This window comes from Aptenodytes forsteri, unplaced genomic scaffold (genome assembly GCF_000699145.1).
Source record: "Aptenodytes forsteri isolate BGI_AS27 unplaced genomic scaffold, ASM69914v1 Scaffold54, whole genome shotgun sequence".
In the NCBI taxonomy this organism is placed as follows: Eukaryota; Metazoa; Chordata; class Aves; order Sphenisciformes; family Spheniscidae; genus Aptenodytes; species Aptenodytes forsteri.
Genome location: NW_008796044.1, coordinates 1,227,709 through 1,244,931, shown reverse-complemented (window position 1 = coordinate 1,244,931; position 17,223 = coordinate 1,227,709). Strand labels below are relative to the sequence as shown.

At 36.8% G+C, this 17,223-nt stretch overlaps 1 protein-coding gene across 1 annotated transcript in view; it reads right to left on the bottom strand.

The window, feature by feature from the left end:
* The window catches only part of LCP2 (lymphocyte cytosolic protein 2), a 32,799-nt gene extending 15,837 nt beyond the window's left edge, over positions 1–16,962 (bottom strand). The window contains 4 exon segments of the mRNA XM_009285694.2: positions 626–695; positions 9,274–9,320; positions 13,022–13,084; positions 16,670–16,962. Of these exon segments, the coding sequence (XP_009283969.1) occupies positions 626–695; positions 9,274–9,320; positions 13,022–13,084; positions 16,670–16,747 (258 nt within the window). The 5' untranslated portion in view covers positions 16,748–16,962.
* Positions 16,963–17,223: the final 261 nt, after the last annotated feature.

Here is a 17,223-nt window from a genome sequence, read left to right as displayed (position 1 = left end):
ATAAAAACTTTCTTTACTAATTCCATTCAAGCTGCTGATAGTCAAGTTCATAAATATTTGTAGGGTTGATAAATATTTTCATGGGTTTCAATTCTAGTTTTGAACTCTAGTTAATGCAAAGGTGTAAAATCATGTTATCAGATGATGTAAAACCATGTTATGTAGACTAGACTTAGCTTTTCACTGCATATGAATATAAATTGTTCTTTTCACATGCAATGTTCTTGCAATTTTTGCTCTTTTTCTATTGCAAGAATATTATATTCAATGATAAGTCATAAAGTATTAAAAAGTGTAACGAAGTATAGGTCTGTGAAATGTATTAATGATGATTTATTAATGCAATAATATGTGCCTAGGCTTTATAGCATTCCTAAAAATTAATTTACTCAGGTGGAAAATTGTATGAAATTTATATGTTACTTGGTTCCGGACATGGCAGAAGTATCTAGGGTGTTCATGGGCTCTGGCTTTGCTATTCTTAACAGATGACATTAACAAAACAGAGTTTTATTTTATATAATTTCCAGCCTGTCCCTCTGACCCAGGTATTACTGGCCAAATGGAAAACTGTCCAGAAAAGATATATCTGAAAGCTTTGAAAAAGAAAGCTGAGTTGTTTTACTTACCATTTTGGAAAGAAAGATAGCCTCCCTTCATTTCTGTTTATTTCTTGACTTAATTTACTTACAATTCTATTTAAAAGAAACACAAAAATAGTTTAAAAAAACTCCTTGAAACTTGTCAGTCATTTTCTTAGCTGCTTTCCCTCAATATATACTAAATTAAATCTGGTAATTCAGAATTATTATTTACTATGTGGTAAGAATATTGAATTTATCATCTCATTGCAAAGTTGCACTATAGCATATCCAATTGAAAACTAGACCTTTTTTTACATAGATAAAACCCCATATTGTTGGATCAAGCTTAAAAATAAACATTAAACCCAGCAAGCCTTAGAAACTTTGGGTGTGGTAGACATCACGCACTAGAACACTGCTTTAAATAATTGTAATTGTATTTGTATTATTTTGCATGGAAAATGCTTCAGGAAACAGCTTCTACCAAGCTTATGGTTGCAAAAGCAGGGATTAAATGTACCCTATGTCTACTGTCTATTCTTTTTGTCTTCCTCCCTCCCTCCCAGGTGTATCCCAAGATACACCTAATCCAGAATCCCCCCAGTAAAGAAGGTGAAAAGGTTGATTTAGTTCCATGTTATAACACAATTGCAGGACAGGGCAGGGCAGAAATATTCATGGAACATATGAAGACTATAGCTGTACGTCTAGAGAGATTTTTCCAAGTGGATGTGTTTGTCATCACTCATGCGTAGTTTGTATACAGCAGTAGGGTGAATAACAACCAATGCAATGCAATCTTGAGTAAAATTTTTGATCAGGATCATGCATTTATGCTGCTAATATTGCTGGCATCCATAGCCAGCACAGACATCTGGGACTGAGAGTTTTTATATTGACTGACTCCCTGAGAACAGCTCTGAGGTTACAGGACAGTCATTACTGAGATTAACAGAATTAAGTCCACTGAGAGCAACAGAATTCTGCTCTGTTAGTAATGAAGTTTGCCTCTATGATTATTTTGTTTCACATAAAGTTTTTGTTTCAAAGAAAGCTTATGATGAGTCATAGTCTGATTCTTAATTCTCATTATTTCTTTTTGAGGAAAGTCCCACCAAGAAAGTCCTGTGACAAGCAAAGCAAATTGGTTACATACATCTAGTTAAAAATATCCCATTTTACTTCTAGCTTATATTATTTAGGTCTATCAGAGACAGTAACTGTGGAAATAAAAGTAGTATGAAAAAATCAGGAACTCAACATGTCTGTTTCTCTCAGATTCTAAATTCTGTAAAATCTTAGCTTTATTGTTTGTTAGTGCAAAGTTCTTTTCCATAAATCTTAGATCTGGTCAATAAAACTTTATATCAGCATTGTAAAATCTGGTTTTATGGCTGGGCAGTTACCTCTCCATTTTGTTTTTCTTCTTCTTTCATTCTTCTTTCATTTCTTTTTCTGCTACTCAGCAATAATAATCCCCTATTTTTTTCCAAATGATCTCATTTGTGCATCTCTTTCATGTCTAACTGCTTTTCTGGGCTGGGACTTGAGGAAGACAAGCTTTCAAGCAATCTAATATTAAAAAAAAAAAGCCAGAAAAAATATACTATTTGTTTTTGATCCTGAACCATGCTAAAAATCTTTCTCTTATTTTGAATAGCCCTTCTCTTGCCCTTGCTACTTTCCTAATACTTACCTCACTGTAATTCAGATTAAAAGATAAATTCAAGGCATAGGGTTTCTCTGTTTGATTATGGGAAGTGCTATGGGGACAGATCAGGCTGCCAGCAAGTATCAGAGAACAAGAAATTTCAGATCAGTATGGCCGTGCTGTCTGAAAAGGATGAAGATGGATAATCTGAAGTTGAGGATATGTACTCAAGGATCCAAGTATGAAAATAGAAAGGCAGAGGAAGAATATTTTTTGGTTTTTCTTTTTTAAGACAGTAATTTGCAATTTTCTGATTTGAAGCAAATATTGTCATATGTGCCCCTTTTGAAATAAGCACATGCACAAATGTTAATAATTTAAGAAGGATCACAGCTGTCTAAATCTGACATCGTCACCCAAGCAAATTGTATAAAGCAAGAAAAATGCCAAGTTATAGACATAGGACTCCTTTTGCTCCTCTTCTTTCCCATGCAATCAACACTTCTCTGCACAAGACATTTCCTTCTGCTGCAGGTGATAAGGAAGTTGCTCTGTGAACAATAACTTCCATGTGAAACATGAGGAAATGTTCCGGGGTAAACAGCGCGCTGTGTATACCAGTGCTTTGGTTGAGAAGTGGATTACAGAACTTGTGTGTGGCTTATTCTCTGTTGTAGAAGAGGTAGAGGAAGGATCTTTCATAATACTGTGTTTATTTTCAGCTAAAGAAGTAAAATGAAGATCACCGGTTTTAGAGCTCATAATTCTTTCAGTTCAGACTTCCATGGGTATCAGTGAGACCTGAGTGTTTGGAAGGTTTCTGGACTAAACCTGGGTTGGCTGCTATGAGGATTTAGACAACTGGTTTTTGAGGAAAAACTGAAAGGAAAAAGTTGCTCATCCTATCTTGCTGCCAAAAAATGAATCATTTGCTGCTTAAAATACAGCATCTAATCTTTACTTCAAGTTTATTTGAAATGCTTCAAACCAATGGCTCAGAGAAGTTATTAGAAGAAAGCAAAATTTAGAAGGGTAACACTTTACAAGCAACATTATTACAGAAGATCGGTGCACTGAGCAGCTGAGTCTGTAGCCATGTGAGGAAGGAAGTACCAAAACCACACTGCTTTCTGAGTTGTGGGAGTGGATGATAGGAGAGGATAAGGCAACAGCACTTGCAGAAAATGTTACTCAGACTTCTCTTTCTCTTTCTACCTCCTCCACCAGATGCTTAGCTTAAAACTGGCAGGAAGTCAAAAATAAAAAAAAAGCAACCCACACAACCAACCCCCAAAGCAGTACTCCAAAACTGGCTTTTGTTCACTTAACTGCAGATATCGTTGTTGTGAGTAAAATCCATTTTACCTGTATTGGGATAAAGGACTTAAGATGGGTGAGAGAGATGGAAGGCAAAGTCCTCTAGGACCAGGAAGTTGCATATTGAACACTGTCAAGAGCACAGTGTGTGATGAAGTCTTTGTTTTGGCCTTTGAGAAAAGTCTGTTGGGCAGATGCAATACTATTACGTTGGCTTCAAAACTGACAATATCAGTTATGTTCTAAACCTTTCAACAACGTTTAGCATCTCATCTGAGAGAGCATGTGGGCACACACATTCACCTCTGCCCAAGGTATACCTTTTAAAAAGAGAAAGGCACCATAGATTTCTTAATTTTTAGGTTTGCACTTTGACTCTCCTGAAAGTAGAACGACTTTCAGACCGTGCCATGTTTGTAGGCTCTGAATGTGTCCCATTCAGAACTCAGCACACTTACCATGTTGGAACTGGCAGATGCAATTACGTACTTTAGTGCAATGATGCTCTTTTTATTACTGGAAATTTTCACAAGGGCTATGGGATATGCCATAAGCTTTCTGACCAAGGTTGAAAATTTCAAATCTCAGGTTTGCCAGCAACCTGCCGCTGAGGATAGCCAAAGGGATCAACAGCCTGTATTAGTACCTGGACTTACTCAAAACTTTGAAATGTTTTCTCTCAAGATAGTAAACAATAACAGTGGTAAAGACCAACTTCAGTGTTTGGATCACGGTTCAGGTATTGACCAACCACCAACGTTATTTTGAATGAGATCTTTGCTTTTTTTTGTTTATTAATTCTGACCACATTAAGTAAGGCACATTCTGTTGAATGTGCTTTAAAATATTTTGCAAGACTTACATTTGTTGTCCACAAGTATAAATCTTTATGACCTTCTGTGACTGCCCATAGTGATAATGAGCAATAAGAAAACTCGCTGTGTCCCTTAAGCTGTATATTGGCCTTTCGTTTCATTAGATTTATTATCAAAATGTTAATTACACCCTCATGAGTGTAATGAGTAGGTCTGAGTTTCATTTAGCGCTTAAGACAGATATTCAGTGTCTGCTCTGTGTAAAATATACCATATCCCTTCCCTGTTTCACCAATGTACCACTTACTCTTTCAGGATGCAGTGTGTTGTTCACTTCAGGTGTGTATGTTAACCTAGTGGTACTAATATTAACTTAAACAGTTCTTTCATAAAATATAGCAAGTACAAAAGCAATATGAATGAGCTCAACAAAAAACATAACACTACAGTTTTTAACAGTTTTTCATATTGTTTCACAAATGCCAAGTGTTAAGCATAGTGTATGTTTGAAGAAAGGTTGCAGCTGAGCCAAGCTATTAATAACTGAACAAATTGTTAGGTGAACCATGATGCTATCTCTTACTTAGGATGACAGCTACATTCATGGTAACCCAATCTCTAAAGCTGATGGTCATGCCACGATTATTTATTTTAATTTCTCAGTGGGAAAAGGGAGAAAATGTATGTGTTTGTTAGGTATTCCTACCAATAGATTACTTGGCCCAAATGTTGCTGCTCCTTAAAGGTCTGTGGCAATGTGATAACTTTGGGATAATGGCTGAATGTGTCCTGGACCATAGATTTCCACTAAATCTGTGAACAAGTGAAGTAGGGAAAACCCTTCATGGTCTGGAACCTGGAGACTGGGTTCCACACATGTAATCACGCAGTACCAGGTCTTCAAAGATTGTTCATCAGTGCCATAGCAGACCTCTGTAGGTCACTGGAACAGATAAGCATATATCTTTTCATAGAATAGTAACTATACTTAAATTCTTAAGATATGGTTAGTATTCGTAAAAGTAAACTTTTACCAAGTGATTTAAAGCTGATACTCTGTATCTTCAAATAGAAATGTATTTATTCGTATAGAAATACTATGTGGTGACATTTGGCATTTTCTATTTAGCTTGAACAACTGACTGAAGCTCAGCATGTATCCAAGTACTGCCTTTTGAACTGGACCTTTAAACCAGTCCAAGAATCTCTCTTTGCTCCCTCTTCCCTATGTCCACCCAGAGCAGTTCAACTACAACACAGAACTGGCAAAGACCGAGTGGCTTTTTCCACCTCCCTCTTGTCTAAAGGAAAGAGCGAAAGTGAAGCAGTGAGTGGAGCTGTACTCTGCCTTTTGCTTTGGGACCTTGTGCCTGAGCTACACCTTTGATTCTACTGTGCACCTAAGTGGGAATGAAAGAAAGGCTTCCATGTTAAATCAAAATATAGCATTAAGCAAAGTTAATTTTCTAAACTTCTCCCTAAACTTGCTTTAATAGCAACATAAGTGCAAGAGGTCTTACGGTTCCAAAGAGTGACAGCATCATCAATGTAAATATTCTGAATGAGAGTAAAAACTTACTTATATTTATCAGAGAAGCCCCAAACAGAAGAATAGTTTCAAATCTGCAGGTTTATTTAAAGGCCTAGATACTGCAAGGAAAGGAGGGCATGTGGGTTTCCAGTCATCTAATGCTCTGTTTGGCACAGCTTTAGACATAACTCAAAGATGAGTGCAACTTTTGGTTTTGATCCTCTCAAATACTTGGTGACAAAGTTGATCTTCATTCAGTCTTCATTTTCCACCCTCCACAAGATATCATGCCCCAATAGACATATGGAATAGATTTCCTTAACCATGCCAGTAAAGATCACCGTGTGTACAAGACCTCAGTATCTCTGGCAGGTGTACAAGTTAGGTGGTGACTGCAAACAAGAACGGGAATCCCTACAGAGGTAAATGGACTGCGGAGTTTGTTATGATCCCTCAAGAAGTCTCTGTGTGGCCTATGCACATGCAGGTGCAGTGAAGCCTGTGCAGACTTCTTGTCCATTAACCCTTTTGCCTGCAAAACTGTAGCCAGAATAAAACTTGCAGGTCTGTCTGGATGCATCAGCCACTTCTATATGGTGCTCTTATATAGGTAAATTTTTAGCAAAGTTTTCAAAAAAGAGTTCAGCCCTTTTAATGGAGAGTTTTAAAGATTTTATGAAGTATTATAATTTTCAAAATAGTGTTTAAATCCTTTTTTGGTATTTAAAAGTAAGCCAAAAGAAGATTCATGAAGATGTGCACCTGTAACATGGCTGGTGGAGATTAAATTGCAAAATAATAATTCTGTTATAATAACAGAAGATTGTGGGGGTTTTTATTAGTTTCAGGAAGTGGCCTATCATACTTTGTAATGACAACTGTTACCTACTTAGACACTTAAAGATTCTTGTAAAAGTCACAGAATCATCCCCAAGTAATGACACAGTTATATTCAAAACTTAATCCGTAGATTTGCTCAAACCTATATATTTAGTAAAACCACATACCCAGCTCAGCAGGTCTGTATGAATGTAGGCTGTGGTTTGCAAATCTTGTATAGCTGTAAGTGCTGGGTTCTGTTCTCGGTACATGTAGGTCAGCATAACCCTGCTAAAGTTACTGGAGAACAATCTCTCTTGTAAATGTACTTTTTATTCATCCCACTGGTCAATGCTGTAAGTGTGACACTTGCTATTTATATTAAACATTTTTACAGAATATGCTCAGATTTTAGCACTGTTGTGTATCAGGTACTATAAAACCTCTTCCTACTCGGTGAAGTTTGCATTATGATATAAATTAAGGAGTGAATGTGTTCTAGTAGAAGTCAACAGCACAGACTTTCCATTTTGGTGAGAGCATGGAGGTTCTGAATAATGAAAGTCTGAGTAATGAAATTAATGTTAAAAACATGTTCTTCTACCCATGAATTTTATTCTGTTGTTTGGGTTTTTTTTAAATGGCAACCAGTTCTCTTCCCTATTAAAGCTCTAAATTCTTGTTTAAACAGTGGCATTACATGGAGGATCCCACATCACACCAACCTTTTTCCATGTATATTCACAATACTCTCATGACTTGTTTCCCTGTTTGTAAGTGGGGAGAAAGCTGAGAACAAGGGCATTAGTTCCAGAACTTTCATTCAGATTTATTAATTTACTTATTTAGTTAGTTCTTCAAGTTGTGCACCAAGCTTCCCTCTTCTTTTAAAGCTCTTGATTTCAAGTTCTCTTCTTGTTGAGAAACCCACAAGATCTGACTAGAAAAGGCTATTCACTTTCTGCTAGAGTGTTACAAGGTAAGTGGACTGTGAAAATCCAATTTTCAAAACATTTTTGAGATATCAATAGATCAGATGAGATAGGAGTAACTCCACATTATTAGATTTCATTTTAACTAATCACCTATGACATTAGTATCTCTTGTATGTGTGTTTGTTAGACCTTCCACTGACCACTTTTGACTCAAGAATTTGAAAGGAAATCACCAAAAGTTCAAAATTAGAAGTTCAGACAAGGACAACACAAGGCAATTTCACCAAAGGACTGTTAAGGAGGGACAAATTATCAGAGAATTAGAAGCAATGTGTTTTAAAGTATGGTAAGATGAGTTTTTCACAGACAATCTGGTGTAACTCTGGTCCCTCAGTCTCAGTAACCATAGTTAAATGTTGCTTTTAATTGACAGTAAGTTCAAAAATGCTGAAACATCTGGGCATCTTCTTTTTATAGCACCTGGGCCCCCTTACTAACACATCATACACCACCAATCCCTATCATCGGGAAATTTATTGTGTGAAAATATAGATATGGTCTTAAGAAACATGTCATGTCTGAGGCCTTCTAGTTCAAGTCCTTGCATATCTGATCTGAACAGAGGTATCTTCCTGCCCTCAGATCTAGCCACCAGCTTACCCATGAGCGCATGAATGTGACAGACCACACAGGTATTTCAAAATTTTTCAGTATTCTTAGCTTCACCAAAACACCTTACACAAGCTCTGATGCATCAGAAAAGGTGAAGCAGACTGTATCTCCCACAGCAAAATCAAGATATGCGTAGAGGGAGGGAGTCTGGAACTGGGAAATGAGCAACAAAGAAACAGCCATGTTGGAACAACTTGAATTCCTTTTTTTTTCTCCTTACTTTCTTTAGAAGACCATGAAGAGCTCCATGTGTCCCATGGTTAGGAACCTTCTAACTTCCAGCTTAAATATGTACCAGACAACTCATAGCAAAATAAAATCCTTTGGTTTTCACCATGAAATATTAGAAGGAGGTAATTTCTCTGTTACTCAGTATTGATTTAATGGGAATATTGTTCTTCATTTAGTAATTTCTATGAAATTATGAAAGCTATTCAGATAAATGCAAAACTTTTTCAAGGCCTAATCCACAGGAGCTAAGGAAAGATACTTAACACTGAATCAAATGCTCCAGAGTGACTTATCTTTAATGCCTACCTAAAGGAAAAGCACGTGATGAAAATCGCTTGAACTCCTCGACTGTTGTGTACATACCTGACTTTTTTTTCCTTTGAGTTAAAGTCAATAGTTAAGAAGTGAACAGATAAAATCATACTTTGAAGGTAATACTCGCAAAAAGGTTTAACCTTTGTGTAGATGCTGTCAGTCAAAGAATTTATGGACAAGTTCTTTTGAACATCCCCCAGACAATTTTTTTGTATCACATCATTGTGCTTAAGCAGTCATGACAACACTCCTTTTATTTTGGACCATTCTTCTTTTTCTCTCAGTACAGTGCAATAAACAGGTTTCTAACTAATCACTTGCAAATCATTCGCCTGATATTTCCTATGACTTTTCAGACCAGCTAAGATAATTTTTAGTGTTAAATTGGTTTGGCTTTACTTACGGCACTCTGAGTTTGGGAAATTTCTGGATATCATTTTCAGACATGTTCTGAGAAGGAAACAGATGGTATATGTCACAAAATTGTCCATGGAACACCCTGCGACTTACAGAAGTTTGTATATTCAAAAATGTGGCATGAAGTTTCAACTGATAGGAACATAAAATGCATAGAAAAGCAATGCAAGATAACAGCCTGCCCGTTCCATGGCTCATAAGAAAAGTGAACCCATTTTAATAAAAAATTCTCTCTATATTGTTTTTGTTTTGCTGGATGTTGGTTTTTACTTTATGTTGCTGCCAGTTGTATTAAACTAGCTAGGAGGTTAATAAATATCATGTGTATTTGTTTACACACAAAGGACTTCAGCAAAATAATCACATCTAACTTCATAGAGAAGTATTTCTGTAGCTAGAATGTTTTAATGATAGCTCATTAAAAAGATCTGTAAGGAGAAGTAAAATCTTAAACCAGCTTTTATCAGATGAGAGTTGGGCAAATTTGTTTGTTTACCAGCAGATGAGCCATTCTTCCAGGACTAATATCAAATCAATGGGACTCTGTGCAAAGTTAAAGTAATTTGCTTTTCTGATTTGGGTTCTAATCCAGCTCTTTATTGGTGTTACATTGTCACATTGACTTATAGGCAAGGTTAAAATCCATCCCTGCTCTGCTTCTCAGAAGAACTGGAAATAAAACCTCTTCTGCAACAGCTTCCTCCCTAGACATTGTCAGAGATGCTTAAAATAAAGCAGGTGAACAGACAGTAAACCAAAAAATTCCAGAACTATTTTTAAATCTTCTAATTTTTTTTTTCTCTTTTCTTTCTCTTGCTTGCTGAATATTGCTTTTAATTGTACATTGCCATCACCTAGCATACAGGAAAACATAGTCTTTATGTATTTATTATTAAAGAAGTCTTGCGATACTATAATTCATCTCAGTGGACAGTGTCAAACAATTAGTAGAGAACTACATCCTGGTAACATCCTGCGCTACTGATTACAGGTGTGAGCTCAACAGAACATGCATGGTCTGCTTGAAATCATCATCAGTGGCATTCTTCCTGGCAATTTTGGAATTATGCTTCTCACAGTAAATATAAAAGGACAGAATATTTCAAATGCTTTTTTAAACACTTGTAGTTTTAAAGCAATGTGAAATGAAATGCCCTTTGTAAAGAGCTGTTCCTGTAGGCAAGCCAAACTTCTACCATAGATTCTGATTTTATGCTATTTTGCTTCACATCTTTTTAGTACAGCTAAAAAATAGGGTATTTAAGTGACTTCAGAAGCTAGATGTATTGAATTCCTTCATGTCTGCATGGTGAAATCAGGCAAAGTTGTGCATGATTGCAAAGTATCAGTGTAAAACTGTAAATTTTAAAATAGAGCACTGTTTGCTGGAGTAGAGGAGAGTTTTGTGCTAAGAACCTTCTCTGAAACATCACAATATATGTAAAATCACATGTTCTAGTGGAGATGTAGCTGGAAAACTCCTTGGACTTAAGAGCAGCCTTGGCAGCCTAACAAAAATCTTTCTAGAAACTGGGATGGGGGGGAGAGTGTTTCTTCCCCCCTCAATGGCAATATAGCAATGAGATTGCAGATTACTCCTGACCTGAGCTGAGATGGTCTGTCTTGAGAGCTTTATGGATGCTCCTGCAGAGAGAGTTGGCCCCTCTCTTCTTCCACCATGTGCAACTCCAAGTTTAGGACAAATTAGTGCCTTTTGAGAAAGTGTTTTGTTTAGTTAATCACAAGCTTCGCAAACCCTCTTTGGAACATGGATGATAGTCTGGCTCTTTCTGTCTTACTGCCAACAGTAAGAAGTTTCTAATTACACATTGGTTCACAATGCTATCAATGATTTTCAGAACAGAACAAATCCTCCCTGTGTTTTCCAGCACTATTTTGCCTCTGGGAGTACTCACAGGAGCAAAACACAGAAAAATGTACTCCCTTTATGGAAATGTCCTGCAGGATTTATTGAAGAATCGTAATTTTTCCTAAAGACTTTTTAAGCTTCTCTCTGGAATTCTATCCTGGTGATAAACCTGACAAGTATTATGGGTTTAAACTCTCATAAAAGGGCCATGTTGCCATTTTAAATATTAGAGGATTTTATTAGAATAAGTTACATGGAGTCCCTCTGGTTTTATTCCTGCTACATCTCAACTGGACTTTCCTTGTGGTAGCCAGTAGATACAGAAATGTGACTTTGAAACTAGGATGTTATTCTGATGAATAAGACAGCAATGTTTTTACAGTCAGGTTTACCATATAGATCTGACAATAGATGCAAAACCTGCAAACACTCAGTCTTAACAGTTTCTTCTGTGCAAATGTAATTTGGCAGTTAAACTACAAAATGTAAAAAGATATTTCTTAGAAAAACCATTCATACGGAGAAGCAATTTTTTTCAAGATTGCATTGTACTCTAGAATATTCCACTTAAAGTCTCCTTTTGTTGTTCTGTTTAACAGGTGAACCTTCTTTGCATTATACAATTGGCAAGTAGGTCAAAAGCTTAAAAAAAAAGTCTCAGCAGACGTGAACATCTGCTTGCTTACTTAATAGAAAAGCCTCCTTTGAATCTACTAGGATGCTTCTGAAGAAATGCTGCACTCTGAGCTATGTATTTACAGAAACACTCTGGAAATAATAAAAAATTACAAAAGTCACTTAGGAATCACACAGTTATTGCTCGTTATTTGTACCTCACAAACTTCCAGAATTTCATAATGCTTCCAGAGCCAGAACTCCCACTCCAGCCACAGATCCTTAGTGCTTGAGCTAAGGAGAATCTCTGAGGGGTTAGTAGGATCAGTCCTATGACACACATCTGAATAATTCTGACTCCACCCGGTAGGAGGGAGGTGTAATATCCTGTTCCTACAAAAGGTGTTTGAAAATTTTTATGTCACATTTCAACAAAATGTCAAAAAGCTTGATATGTTAGGACAAGGAAACAAAAAAATAGGAAGGCTTTAGAAGGGGTATGCATAGATTTCCCCACTATGACTAATTATACAGATGATCAAAATTACTACTTTTGGGGAAAATAGAATAATTAATATTTGGAAATAAAATAAAATAGAAGTAAAATGAAGCAATAATAAAAGCCCTTACACATCTCCATGGATGTGTATTTAAGACCTGAAAACAGCAGCTACATCAATGGAAGGTGTCAGCTTTTCTAAAGTTAAGCCAAGTTGTTGGTAAAGCCTGGAGCAATGTTGATTTAAACCCACTGGGACTTTGCTTACTAGTTTTGGCGCTCTTAAAGTTCATTGATTTTGTGTATTGCTGCCGAAGAAATCTATGTTTAACTACAGAAGCATGAAATAGTGATTACAATAGAAGGCCAGTCATTCTGACCAAGTCTGTGTCTTCTTTAGTAGGAGAGAACAATTAATAAATGTGAGTTTTCTGTAGTTAGTATTTGCAAACAAGCACTTCCTATAAAGGAAGAGATGAATTCAAGACAAGATTGTGGTTTTATAACTTCCCTGTCAGTTTAAAAAATACTAAAATATATGCATATTAAACAACATGCTTGGGTTCCCAGCATTCCGTATTTAAAGCAAGATGTCTGGCTGATTTTAGCAAAGGCATTTACTTCTCATATTTATACCTCAGTAACCATCTGCAAGCTAAGTACTTTGCATCTGCCAATGCAAAGTAAGGAGTAGTTGAAACAATCACTTGACTGGAATTTTATAGGAAGGAATTTTATGACTCTACTTACCAAAAACCTTTGTCCATTTATGCTGTGCTTTCTCACGACTTTCTCACAGTCCTTATACTTTAACTGTCAATGAAAAGAAGATGATTATTGCACCCTTAATCATAAGAATGGATTAAGACACTTGGGCATACGGCTAGCTTTGAGTAGATGCTTCAAGTTACCCTTTTGTATGCTAGAGCCTGTCTAAATGGCTCAATTTGTTCTATAAACATGGATTTTTAAGACAAAGATTCTTCAGTGGACTTGAGGATTTTCTTCCATTTAGGAACATGTAATTTGTCACATTTAAAAACCACCTCACAGTTGCCTGGCCCAAAGAAATATTTGGAAAATGGATAGTTGTGGTACTGACTGGGATGAACAGTTGCGGAAAACAGAAAGTACAGCAAAAACCTTAGTGTCTTGGAATACTGAAGCCCCGATCCCAGTTGCTGAATTCATTGTTGTGATCAAAAAGCTTCGTCTTCTGAATGGAAATGTCGCTTGTTAATCCTGGAAATTATCTATAACATTTGGAAAGCTTTTCCACAACATTGTGTTTTACAGTAGCATCTAGGACAAGGACATGCATTTTAGAAGTTGATTGTGTACATAAGAAAAGAAAGCTCCTGGTCCCACCAGGCAAAAATTTAACAGTAATTTGGGGGACTTAGGGAAAAAAAACAACCCCAACGCCAAAAAACTAGCCATATTTAGCAAGACATGACTCTTAAATATTTCCAGTGGGTGTCTTAAGGGTTTTTTTATTTGAACGGTAATAGCATAATGTGAGAACACAGGTTGTATTTTTGATCTGGCTAGAAAGCATTTTTTTCTGTTTCAAGTTGATCAAGCCCATACCAGAAGGAACCCAAAGAGCGGCCAGACACAGTGACTTTTTGGAGCCTTCAAGACAGAAGAATGGCTCTGGTTCTGCCTGAAACTTTAGTTAGTGGAAGTTATGCAGACAAATGATCCTGTGCTGCTGGGCTAATTCCCCTAACGCAGAGAACATCTTATAGGGAGCATTATGTCCTTTCTTAGTTCTATCCTATTTATTCATTTTAAGGAGTAAACCTGTAACTTAGTGTTATATGAGAACAGATCTTGAAAACATCTGAAAGGCTGAGAGAATATTTTTAGGAGCCACCTTCAGTTACTCATATGCAGAAACAGACCTAACTCTGCTAAATATTTTAGGATATAGACTAAGACTTTTGTGCGGACTGAGGACTTAAACCTATAAATAATGTCTCTTTCATATAGCGAGTGCTATCATGACGTTACCAGCACAAGTCTGTACGCAGCAGTGAGCAACTGCTATACTTGGTAGAACACATCAGTGTGACTGAGACCTAATGTCATTCTTAAAGTAATTGATGAAAAATACTGTTTAGTTATTAAAAATAACCCTCGGGATATTACAAATAGGAACATCTTTGCTTTTTTTTAAAGAAATTTAATGTCTTTAGAAATTATTTGAAGGTTTGGTTCTTTATTGGTCCTTCCCTATTTTGAATGCATGGTTTAAATTAACATAAGCTTTAAGTTAACACACCTAGAATCATAAATTAGATGTGGCTACTGTTAAGTATCAAGACTTCTTATTTGACAGAAAGTGAGGACTTTATTCATGCCAGTAATACATCATAGTTTCGTTACATAAATTACTGATGTGTATGCTGGCTGAATTTTGGTAATATGAAGGTGTAAGCTAACAATGAACTGATGAAAATCTTACCACTGCCCTGTGTCATGACCAATCACTTCAGGTAAGAGAAGATTTGAATGTGATTATCCTTTGAAAATCATCCCACAATTATCTCAGTTTAGGAGGAAAAAAAATTGCTTATCCCTCTTGGACTTGAATCCTGGACTTTGAACATCTGGCTGCAGGCAAAATATATTAGTCAGATGCAAATAAAGCATTCCTAAGGTATAACATTTGGCCTTTTAATGATATGTGTGAGGGAAATTGTACGAGTTTATCTGGGGAGAAGATCTGGTACTTATGGCAGTTGCCTAGAGCTGGCTGACTTAGGCTGACATTATTGTCTTACACAGATTTCTTAGGTGACTTTAAGCAGCTTTTGCCCTGAATCACCTCTCCAAAAGCAGAATGCCAAGCTTATCTCTATTCTGGGGGGTATCTGGATCAGTAGAGGGGAGGTACTAAAAAAATTAATGTAACCGGGCCCATTCAGTTATGATAGCACTTACAGTTGATCCTTTTATCACTGTTAAGAATATCATTATCAACTCTTTCAGGAAGCCATTTCCCTTCGTAGTCTCATGGAAACGGTGATCCAAACCACCACGCACCAGTATTGTAATGTTTTTCGTATTTGCCTGAAGTTGCCTGTTGCTAGCGATCTTATCTGTTCCATCTCCAATTCTTCATATCGCTGTCCTGTGCCACTAACCCCTGCACCCTAAAATTAGAGGTTTGCAGGTAGTTGGCAGTTCACTTCTCTGGAGATTTGGTAGACATAGATTTTGTGTTTGATCTGCTTGTCTTTATTAGCTAGTTTTGCATTCTAGTATCGAACTTGCCTCAACTCCGCAAAGAAAACTCTTATAGAGTTATAGGAGCTGTTGAAACAATAAATTTCACATTATTTCAAAATGAAGCCCAAATGTTCTAGGTTTTACAAGTCTAGTCTGACAGCTCACTTAAAAATTAACCAGCTACGCTGGCATTGCTTGAAAATCTTCCCAAATCTTCTGACTCATCTGGATGTCAAATTCCAGGCTGACAGTTTTGGACTTTGGGAGGAACGTATTCAGTTGCAAGGGAGATGGAGCAGGCACTATCTCCGATGTGAATTGAAAAATGAGCAATTTACAGAGAACACACAGAAATGAAATTTCAGTAAAATTGGCTCAGTTGCACATTCCTGGGCAATTAGAAAGGTGTCAGCATTGCTGTGCAGAGGATATATATTGGCAGTGAATTCCTATATTGCCTTTCAAAGTATTTCTTCAGTGTGGAAACTCCTCTGCATTGTAAAATGAAATTTATAGATTGTCACAAGTGAAAAAGATGTCAAAAGAAAGAATTTCCTAGCTAGTCCCACAAGATAACGTCAGAAAGAGTAACAGTGGCGGGAAAGAAGGGGTAGCTAGTAATCTTGAGCCATGAGTTTTGCCCAAGAAGTTTTAGAATAGCGAAGTCAAACCAAAAAGCGACAGGTTTTTCCAGCTGAGCCTAAAAAAATTAGGAGTCCGTGTATCCACAGCTGTTAAGTTCCTGGCTGGGTTCTCATGCGTGTGATTAGCAAAGACATTCAGAGGCTCATTTGTGAACACCGAGCAATTTGGAAAAAAATCGCTCTTCTGAAAATCATTGAAGACGACCTAGAAAGCTTGCAATCTTCACACATTAATGCCTTCTACAGCTGTTAATATATGTTATATCAACAATTGTTGTAGTAAAGTGTATATTTTTTCTGAAAAGCCATGAGTTTTTCTTATAAACAATTTAAAACACACTTTCAAGATTCCTTTATAGATTTCACTGGCCAGTTTAGCTCAGCTTCCTAATTGTCAGTGGTTTTGCTTTTAGTTTTGCAGCAAGCTTTGTCCATTATAAAAATATGTAAATTTAGCACAAACAGTTACAGTAGTTTGCTCCTCCATCATACAAAGATGAAACACGGTTAAACTTACCGTCCTAAAATATTCTGCCAAGTCATCTGGGTTCCATGTAACCACGTCTGAACGGTAGGGAATGTTTCGCAAATCCATTGTAAGTTTTCTCCTCTAGGCAGTTAGAGAACGTTCATAGCAGTACTATCGATGAAACAGCCATCTATTCCCCATGTGTGACCACCTCCAGCGTGCCCACTAATTCCTTGCCTAATGCCCAGCTTTTTCTGTTTAAGTCCTGTTTTTTTGTAATTCAGAACTACGTTGTTAGGACATCCAAGAGAGAGACTGCTTCCTCTAATACAAAATGGTCTCTTCTCAGAAAAGTTGTCAGCTAGTCAGCCTTACCACTTCCTTTGTCTGAATATAAATAAGTAAACAAGGAAGCACAGCAAAGTGTTGAAAATGTTCTGCCTGCTGCATAGAGGTAAGCTCCTATGGACCCTATTTGCTTGTAATTGCATACATAAATATTTATGTATTTACACACTCCGTACAGTAGAAAAACATTGGCATAGACATCGTTTACTGCTTCTGTGCAAGTCTAGCCCAGGCAAGCCCCCTCCCCCCCCCCA